This window comes from Bos taurus, unplaced genomic scaffold (genome assembly GCF_002263795.3).
Source record: "Bos taurus isolate L1 Dominette 01449 registration number 42190680 breed Hereford unplaced genomic scaffold, ARS-UCD2.0 Leftover_ScbfJmS_2217, whole genome shotgun sequence".
Classification (NCBI taxonomy): Eukaryota; Metazoa; Chordata; class Mammalia; order Artiodactyla; family Bovidae; genus Bos; species Bos taurus.
In genome coordinates, this window is record NW_020191298.1 from 229875 (window position 1) to 240089 (window position 10215).

The following is a 10215-nucleotide window of genomic DNA, read 5'->3' on the forward strand; positions in this document are numbered from 1 at the left end:
TCTATATATTATTCCTTGTGGAATATATGGTTTCCAAATAATTGTTCTTCACAGTTGGTAGCTTGTCTTTTCATGCTCTTACAGTTGTTTTTCAGGGCAAAAGATCTTAATTTTGAAGTCTAGTTTGTCATTTTTAAAAAATTTTATAGACTGTTGTTTTGTTGTCAAGTCCAAAGGCTCTTGGCCCATACACATATCAAATTTTTGTCCTGTATTTTTCCCTAAAATTTTTTTATAATTTAACATTTTACATTTAAGTCTGTGATCCATTTTAAAGAATGTATGTATGAAGTGTGAGACCTGAATCAAGGTTAATTTTTCCTACCAATGGATTTCAACTTTCTCCAACACTATCTGTTGAGAGGGTTATCCTTCCTCTATTGAATTTATTTGGCGCTTTGCCAGAAAAGGTCAGTTGGGTATATTTGTGTGGATCTATTTATGGGTTCTCTGTTCATTTCCACTGAACTGTGTGTTTATCCCTGCACCAGTACCAAATAACCTCGATGACTCTAGCCTGAAATCAGATTGACTGATTGTTCTGACTTCTTATTTCTTCAAGATTTTAAAAATCATTCCAGGATCTCTCCCTGTTCATATAAATTTTAGGATAATCTTGCCTGTATTTGTTTTTTTAAATCCAGATGGATTTTAACAGGAGTTTTATAATGTGTATATAAATTAATTTGGAGAGACTTGTCATGTTTACTGCTTTGAAACTTCCAGTTTGCAAACTCATGATGTCTCTTCATCTGTCTTAATTTCTTTAATCAGTGTTTTGTAGTTTTCAGCTTAAAAATTCCGTACATGTTTTCTGTACAAAAAAGACCACTCAGGGTCTTTTTTCAAGTCATTACAAATGATATTATACTTTTCATTTTGAGGTCCACATGTCCATCGCTAATATGTAGAAATAAAATTGATTACATACATTTATCTTATTTCCTATGGTGTTGAACTCAATAGGTCTGAGAGTTTTGGGGGGTATGTTCTTTGAGATTTTCTATATAGATAATCATATTTCCTGGCATTTTAACTTCTTTTCTGGTCCAAGACTGTCTTTATATCTGCTTTCTTTATTGCACTGGTTCTGACATTTAGCTCTGTGCTGAAGGAGAGGGATGAAAGTGGATGTGCTTGCCTTGTTCCCAGTCTTAGGGAATACACAGTCTTTTGTTAGTAAGCGTACTGCTAGCTATGGAGGAAATTCCCCACTATGCCTATGTTTCTCAAAGTCTTCACCATAGTTGACTGTTGAATTTTGGCAAAAGTTTATTCTACATAGATTAATATGATGTAATTTTTCTTCTTTTATCCTGTTGATATGGTGAATTTCATCAACTTATTTTCAAATTGAAGTAATTTGCATCCTTGAAAAAATTCATTTGTGCTTGCTATATTACTCTGTTAATATAGATAAATTTTACTTGCTAGTATTTTTAAGAAACTTTATGTCTATATTCATTAAATATGTTTCTCCGCAGTTTTCTGTTATGATCTTTGTCTGATTTTAATTTCAGGGTAACTCTAACTTCATAAAATGAGTGATGAATTCTTTTCTCCTTTTTTTTTTTTGTAAGAAATAGTGTATAATTCATGCTAATACTTCAAAAGATTGGTAGAATTATCTAGTAATACTGTCTGAGTCCAGGGATTTTTTTTTATTATTGAAAATTCAGTTTCTTCATAGATATCGTGACTTCAGCTTTCTCTGGCCCCTGCCCTGAGGAGAGATGTAGAGGAGCGACCCCTGGAGCCCACAGTGAGGTTTGGGGACAGACAGCAGGTGCTTCCAGAGTGCTGTGCCCTGCACAGAAGTAGGTTCCTACATCTGAGAGCTGGGCAGCCACGAGGTGGAGGGAGCCGTGCTTTCTGGTCTCTCCAAGCCGACCTGTCAGTCTCTGCTCCGTCTTCACTTCTCCATCCTTAGCTAATATCATCAAGAGGACAGGACTTCCCCCAGGCCTCTGCTTATACCACTGTAATCTGTAAACAGTGCTTGAGGAATTGCAGTACGTGGTGAAGTTCTCTCCTTCTTGTAGAGGCAAGAATTGAGGAATTTGACTTATCTGTTGTCCGTTCACTTCTGTTGAGAAAACAGTGAGAAGTATCAGAGAAAGTCGAATCAGATGTCTGTTCTCCCAGCTCCAACGGTCTCTCTCGTTCTTCTTGTGTATTTTTCTCCTTTCCATGTCTCCCTGCCCAACTCCCTCCATCTTTCCACTTTTTAGTTTCTGAGTTTTTCTCAACATCCTGCTCTCTATCATAAAACCTCATTCCTGTGTACGAGACTGCAAAAGAGACACCGATGTATAGATCAGTCTTATGGACTCTGTGGGAGAGGGAGAGGGTGGGGAGATTTGGGAGAATAGCATTGAAACATGTATAATATCATGTATGAAACGAGTCGCCAGTCCAGGTTCGATACACGGTACTGGATGCTTGGGGCTGGTGCACTGGGACGACCCAGAGGGAGGGTTGGGGAGGGAGGAGGGAGGAGGGTTCAGGATGGGGAATGCGGGTATACCTGTGGCGGATTCATCTCGATATTTGGCAAAACTAATACAATATTGTAAAGTTTAAAAATAAAATAAAATTTAAAAATAAATAAATAAAAATAAAACCTCATTCCTATAGTTTCCTGCAGATAATATTTCACTGTGCAGAATTCCCTGGAAGCAATCAGGGAAATCCCAAACTCACGTGGTATTACCATCCATAAGATCAACACTGGTGCTATGAGCAGCATTTCCCTCTTCTCCCTTGTCAGGAAGAGTTGCTGAATCTGCCTGCTCCTAAAGGGTTTCCCTTGTACAAGCTTTTCCAGCCCCACACACGTTTCTGTGGTCTACACTGCCTTCTGCAAAGAAAAGAGAAAGGAGTGACTGCCATTTGAGACAGCCAATCAGACTTACCCCTATTTTACTCACACATCTTAAAAAGCAGGGCGGGTTTGCCGATGCTGCTCCCCTGTGGCTGGATCTAAAATTGCTGACTTTATAAACAATTCTTCACAGAATGCTTTCTAGTTTAAGTGGTATGTATGTTTGTCAAAGCTTGAAAAGAAAGAGTTTACTCAAGCTGATATTGTTTAGGAAGGAAAAATTCGCCTTTTAAAATGGGATTTTTAAAATTTAAAACTAGGGCATCAGGGGAAACAATGGAAACATTGAGAGACTATTTTAGGGGGCTCCAAAATCACTGCAGATGGTGTCTGCAGCCATGAAATTAAAAGACCTTTGCTCCTTGGAAGCAAAGCTATGACCAACCTAGACAGCATATTAAAAAGCAGAGACATTACTTTGCCAACAAAGGTCCATCTAGTCAAAGCTATGGTTTTTCCAGTAGTCATGTATAGATGTGAGAGTTGAACTATAAAGAAAGCTGAGTGCCAAAGAATTGATGCTTTTGAATTGTGGTGTTGGAGAAGACTCTTGAGCATCCTTTGGACTGCAAGGAGATCCAACCAGTCCATCCTAAAGGAAATCAGTCCTAAATAGTCATTGGAAGGACTGATGCTGAAGCTGAAACTCCAATACTTTGGCCACCTGATGGGAAGAGCTAACTCATTGGAAAAGACCTTGATGCTGGGAAAGATTGAAGGTGGGAAGAGAAGGGGATGACAGAGGATGAGATGGTTAGATGGCATCACCAACTCGATGGACATGAGTTTGAGTAAGCTCCATGTGTTGGTGATGGACAGGGAAGACTGGCACACTGCAGTCCATGGGGTCACAAAGAGTCGGACATGACTGAGCAACTGAACTGAACTGAACTGAAGGCATCAGGAGGAAATAAAATGTATCATTTCGCATTTCCAGTTTCATCAGAATCATACATGTGTGTCTCTGCATGTACTAATAGAATGCATTAGATTATAGACAGTTGAAGAGGTATAGAAAAAACTCATAATTTATTGTTAGACAACCTAAGATTATGAAATGGAAGATAATAAGTACCTATTTTTCTGTTATACAGATTATTCTGGTTGTGAATTTTACAACTTGGAGCTCATATTTATTGTCCCACTGTGTTATTGTACCACATACCAGTGATTTTTAAAAATCAGTATAATTTTACAGGAAGCCTTATCTATCAGATATGACTTTCTCTAAGACTTCCTTAAGCAAAACTCTCAGATAGAATACATTTGTATGGCTCCACAGAATTTGTCGCTTATCACAGCACTTAGCAGCCCATAGTATGATCTGTTAAATGAGGGGGCTGGCCTCATGATCTAGAGGGTGTGTACTGGATCACCTTCAAGAACTGAGCTCTCCTATACAGCAGCTACTGGCCACATGAGGCTACTTAAATTTAAATTAATTGAACTTAAATACTATTAAAATTTTAGTTCCTCAATCATACTGGCCATGTAACAAGGGCTAAGTACCCACACCTGACCAGAGACTATCAAATAGTGCAGATATAGGGCGTTTCCACCATCTCATAAAATTCCACTGAATGGTGATTCTCTACAATGTAGGGTCTATGAAAACAAGGAACTTTGCCTGTTTGGTGTCACAATTAAAGGCCTAGATATGTGGTATGCACTTAATGTTTGTATATTAACATCACCATGTCCCCAGAAACTACTTGAATACCTGATAAATAGTAGATATTCAAGTATTTGTAGTATAACAAATAAATGGATGTGTCTGCATGTGTGAGAGCTTGAACTCAAAATATTCCAAAGATCAGTTTAAAAACACCCTTCCATGACAGTAATCTGGAGTTGCTTGTAGCTATTTAGAAATGTTGCTTTTGGAAAATTGTGTTAAAACTCCAGTCTGTCATAACAAGTTATCACAGATTTGATGGCTCTTAAAAAAAAAGTGGTTCCCTTACAATCTGGAAGGGCTTCCTTGGTAGCTCAGTTGGTAAAGAATCTGCCTGCAGTGCAGGAGGCCTGGGTTCAGTCTCTGGGTTGGGAAGATTCCCTGGATAAGGAAATGGCAACCCACTCAGTATTCTTGCCTGGAAAATCCCATGGACAGAGGAGTCTGGTGGGCTACAGTCCATGGGGCTGCAAGAGTTTTAGCGACTAAACCAATCTAGAGGCCAGAAGTCTGAGACAAGGTGTCAACAGAAACATACTCCTTCTGAATGTTCTAGAAGGGAGTTCTTCAGTGCCTCTTCTAGCTTTAGGTGACTCCAAGTGTTCCTTCACTTGTGACTGTATACCTCCAACCTCCTCCTCCATCGAGAAGACCTCACAAGGCTTTCTCACCTGTGTGTTTCTTAAAAGAAAAATTGTCACTGGATTTAGGCCCTACCTGAATAGTCCAGGATGACCTTATCTTTCTATCCTTAACTTTGTTTACTTTTACAAAGTCTCTTTGTCCAAATAAGTCACATTCACAGTTTCTGTGATTAGGATGTGGGCTTATCATTTGGGAGCCAGCTGTCCATCCCACTATAGGGTTTTTAATGTCTTTGCAGAATTGTCATGAAAATATATGAATGACAGAAATCTCAGCATTTCTTTCAGAGTCAAAAGTGAATCTGAATCTGAATTACTGCATAATATGGAAAGAGAGAGAGAAGCAAGTTTAGGATGGCTGGAAAATGAAAATACCATGAGATAACAAAGTTTTTTGAAATGCACACTGTTGGGACAAGTTTTTCTTCTCAGGCATGTGGGATTTGGACACCAAAATGAAGACAAATCTAGCAATGCTATGTTAACGAAGGCTTCTGCCCCATCCTAAAAGAGCAAGGGGTCTGGAGAGCACTTGGGGTTGCTTTTAAAGTTCCCTGATCTTCATGCAGATCAAGAGCCCTGCTGCAGTTCACACAGAAGGATGCAAACCAAGACAGAATAGTCACCCACTGGAGAAGGTTGCCCTTTCCCAACTCACACCATTATATTTACTGTATGTTATCTCTGGATCTTGGGGTGAGAAATAGAAATTTGTTAAACGAAGAGAAAGAGACCTAGCTTTGCTTTGGTCTATGGACAAAAAGGGATCTCAAGATGCTTAGTAGGAAATGACTCTGCAGAATACATGTATAAGATAGCCCTTATTCGCTAATATTCTTGTCAAAGCAGTTTTAAAAGAGGACCAGATAGAAGAATATTTATAATAAACTGTTACAATTATTATCCTATGAGATTTTAGATAAGAAACAGTGTGGCCTGAACTGATCATGAATAATTAATACACATGTTCATTTTCACAATTACATGAAAAATTCGTTCTAGCCAAAGAGGACAGCATCTGTAAAGTCTCTGAATTAGGAAAGAGCTTAATATGTCTATAAATGGTTAGAATTTTAAAGTGGTAGATGTACATTAGGGAGTATGTGGTGGAAAAGAGGGAATGACAAAACTGGAACTAATTTAGGGGAAAACTGTACATTGTCTTTATATCTTAATATAGAATTTTATCTTTATATCTTCTAATGGTTCCTCATTACCCAAAGATGAACAGGAAGTGATACGATTGTACGTACATTTTATAATAACTCTATGGTCATGTTCAGTTCAGTTCAGTTTAGTCACGCAGTCATGTCGACTCTTTGCTACCCCATGAACCGCAGCACGCCAGGCCTCCCTGTCCATCACCAACTCCCGGAGTTCACTCAGACTCACGTCCATCGAGTCAGTGATGCCATCCAGCCATCTCATCCTCTGTCATCCCCTTCTCCTCCTGCCCCCAGTCCCTCCCAGCATCAGAGTCTTTTCCAGTGAGTCAACTCTTCACATGAGGTGGCCAAAGTACTGGAGTTTCAGCTTTAACATCATTCCTTCCAAAGAAATGCCAGGGCTGATCTCCTTCAGAATGCACTGGTTGAACCTCCTTGTAGTCCAAGGGACTCTCAAGAGTCTTCTCCAACACCACAGTTCAAAAGCATCAATTTTTAGGTGCTCAGCTTTCTTCACAGTCCAACTCTCACATCCATACATGACTACTGGAAAAACCATAGCCTTGACTAGAGAGACCTTTGTTGGCAAAGTAATGTATCTGCTTTTGAATATGCTATCTAGGTTGGTCATAACTTTTCTTCCAAGGAGTAAGCATCTTTTAATTTCATGGCTGCAGTCACCATTTGCAGTGATTTTGGAGGCAAAAAAAAAATAAAGTCTGACACTGTTTCCACTATTTCCCCATCTATTGCCCATGAAGTGATGGGACCAGATGCCATGATCTTCATTTTCTGAATGTTGAGATTTAAGCCAACTTTTTCACTCTTCTCTTTCACCTTCATCAAGAGGCTTTTTAGTTCCTCTTCACTTTCTGCCATAAGGGTGGTGTCATCTGCATATCTGAGGTTATTGATATGTATACATTAATTATTTTTAAATCCCCTGTCTCATTTGCTTGCCTGTAGTAACATAAAATGTGCTGCTGCTGCTGCTAAATCGCTTCAGTCATGTCGGACTCTGTGCGACCCCATAGACGGCAGCCCACCAGGCTCCCCCGTCCCTGGGGTTCTCCAGGCAAGAACACTGAGTGGGTTGCCATGTCCTTCTCCAATGCATGAAAATGAAAAGTGAAAGTGAAGTTGCTCAGTCGTGTCCGACTCTTAGCGACCCTATGGACTGCAGACTGCTAGGTACCTTGTTCCATGGGATTTTCCAGGCAAGAGTACTGGAGTAGGGTGCCATTGCCTTCTCCAATAAAATGTGCTAATTTAAGTTAATCTTATATCTCATTGTATCTCAGTTATTAAGATTCAGGATTCAATGCAAGAGTGTGATTCAGCTAGAAGAGAAAAGAACATCATCCAAAAAATGGATAAATGAACTTGGTATAATCTTTGCAGGAGGGAGTTAACTTATATTGGTTGCATGAGGAGTTATTGCATCATATCAGCAGGAAGAATAGTTTTCCTGATGACTTTATGACAAAGTTGTGTTGTTAAAAGAGGTACTGATGGATGCCTAGTTAACAAATCAATTAAATAGTTAAGCTATTGCAGTAACTTTGTACTGCCCCAACCTAACTATCTAGAAATCAATTTGGAAGATACTTGTCATGAAGTAGCCATATTTTTATATTCTGCTGGTTGGTGCAGGGCTCCAGGCACTGTGGCAACTCACACATGTTGCTGCTGATCAACTGCATCATCTTATTGATGACACACAACTCTTCCACTTCGCACCAGATCTCCAAATCTTCTGTTTATCCTGGGCCAAGTATGCATGTAACAGCAGGTGACACTCTTCTCAAGGTCCCTCATTCTTGTGAGACACTAAAGGAGGTAAGAGACAAGTTTTAGTGTGTTATGCAGGTTCTATTATCCTCATGGTTCTAGTATGTCCTTATGAGTCACAGTTCCTCCATGCTTTTGTCTGCACCCAACTATCCCTCAAATGTTACTCTTGCTGGCTACCAGAGAATTCAGTCTCAACACCAGATACAAAGATAACAGCTTTGTATAGACTCCTCCAGCTCTAGCAATAGCCTGAATTCTAATCTCAATAACTGATCTCCTATTCGACACCATTAGTGGTTCTGCTTTTCTGATTGTAACTTCAGTGACACAAAGTCTAAGAGGAAAGGACTAAGGAAATGATTTTCATGATGATTCCAGATAACTATGACTAGACCCATGTTTGTCACATGAGGGTCTTTAGGTGAAGCTGCCTCTTTGATGTATTATGGGGCAAGTATTCAACTTTAGACAACACATGTTCCGTATAATTGTTTGAAAGTCAAAAATTCAACACCAAGAATGTATTAGTAGAAAGTTACTCTGAACACCTGTTTCCAAAAGACATGGAAGGAGTTTTTGTTTAGAATTAAATCCTCTGATCCAGACCACAGATGAAGTAACCACAGGATTACCATTTCTTGTCTGAGGTCTGCAGGTGTGCATTTCAGCTGGGGTCCTGCAGCAGGAGGGCTCTCTCTTATTACACTCTGGGGTTTTTGTACAGCTTTTCCCATTACTTCAAGCACTGTGAGTTCCCGGACTGCACAAAAGTACTTTGCAGAGTCTTCCAGCTGTAAGGCTGAAATGGTAAGGCTGATGGAGTTCTGTGCTTTCTGAAGGTTTACAGAGTAGCGGCCATTCCTTGCATTTGGGCCAAGAGATTCCTGACGAATAAGGAAAGTCATCTCTCCACTGGGAAGCTGCTTGTACCAAAAAAAGTAGTGCGTGTACCCACTGTGACTTAATTCATACTGACATTTCAGAATGACAGATTGCCCTATTTGACTGGTTATGTATGGCTGGTCTTGAATAACTTTCTGGGCCACACCAGATCCTGTGGAAAAAAACAGAAAACCGAGCTGAAGTAGTGAACAAAATAATGTAGGAATTAGGCTAATTTGGCACCCAAAGAAAATCCAAATTGAAATCATAATAAATATGCTTTTCCCCAACCCTCCTTTTCTCCCCAAGTCCCTGTGAAGCTCCACGGGTCTGTGTGCAGGCCTTTCACCCCAGACACTCAGACCCATGCTTGGAAACATCCCTACCAGAGAAGGTGACGGCCAGGAACACCCAGAGCTGACTGGAGAGTGGCATGAGGCATGGATTCCCCCGCACAAATGTGCTCAGTTCTGCCTCAAGCTGAGAGTTCAATGTCTTTGAATGCCTGGCAGCACATATACATAGTACCCAGTACCTGTGTGACTCCCCCCAACAGGAAGTAGGAGTCATCATGTTTATAGACCACGTGGTCTGTGCACAGATGAGAAAAAGTCTGACTCACCACAAACCTTTATTTTGTCTACTTGTCTTTCTCTGGTCATGAATTACCTGGTCACTAATGACCTATGCATATCTGAAAGGGACCTGAAAAAAGTAATCCTCATGAAAGGTTTGAGTTGAGGAGAACTGAAGAATAAACAAGTTGACATACATTGGTAATTATTCAGCAGAATAACTTTACCAGCCCATTTAAAACATAATTTAGTTTTATGAACCCTTATAATCTATTTACAGTCATCGTTTAGCCTATGCCTCCTTTCCTCCATCCAGAGTCTAATGACTCTTTTAAGAAACTCATATACCTTCAGCTTTCTTAATGAAAGGCAGTCTTATTGAAATAGTTAATATATCTCTTGTTTGCTGGGTTCTAGGGCTCTAGTTAGGTTTTCCTGTACATACATTACTTTAAGATCAACACTAACAAATCAGTCCCTCTGACTTTCAGAATCTATTCTGTTATCTATGTTTTTATGAAATTATAACAGGAATAAAATATTTTTGTACAGCTTTTCCCATTATTTCAAGTACTGTGAGTTCCCAGACTGCACA

At 39.6% G+C, this 10215-nt stretch overlaps 1 protein-coding gene and 1 gene segment (V, D, J or C); both read right to left on the bottom strand.

Annotated features, from left to right (window-relative positions):
• Positions 1–1664: 1664 nt before the first annotated feature.
• Positions 1665–2245, bottom strand: LOC100299548 (T cell receptor alpha variable 25-like). The segment is given in 1 exon segment: positions 1665–2245. A coding segment is annotated over 1 exon segment (552 nt).
• Positions 2246–8652: 6407 nt separating this feature from the next.
• LOC786297 (T cell receptor delta variable 1) lies at positions 8653–9538 on the bottom strand. Its single transcript, XM_015473076.3, has 2 exons — positions 9432–9538; positions 8653–9217 (listed from the first exon to the last, which is right to left on the bottom strand). Exons 1-2 carry the CDS (start codon positions 9478–9480, stop codon positions 8688–8690), a joined length of 579 nt encoding a protein of 192 aa, XP_015328562.2. The 5' UTR covers positions 9481–9538; the 3' UTR covers positions 8653–8687.
• Positions 9539–10215: the final 677 nt, after the last annotated feature.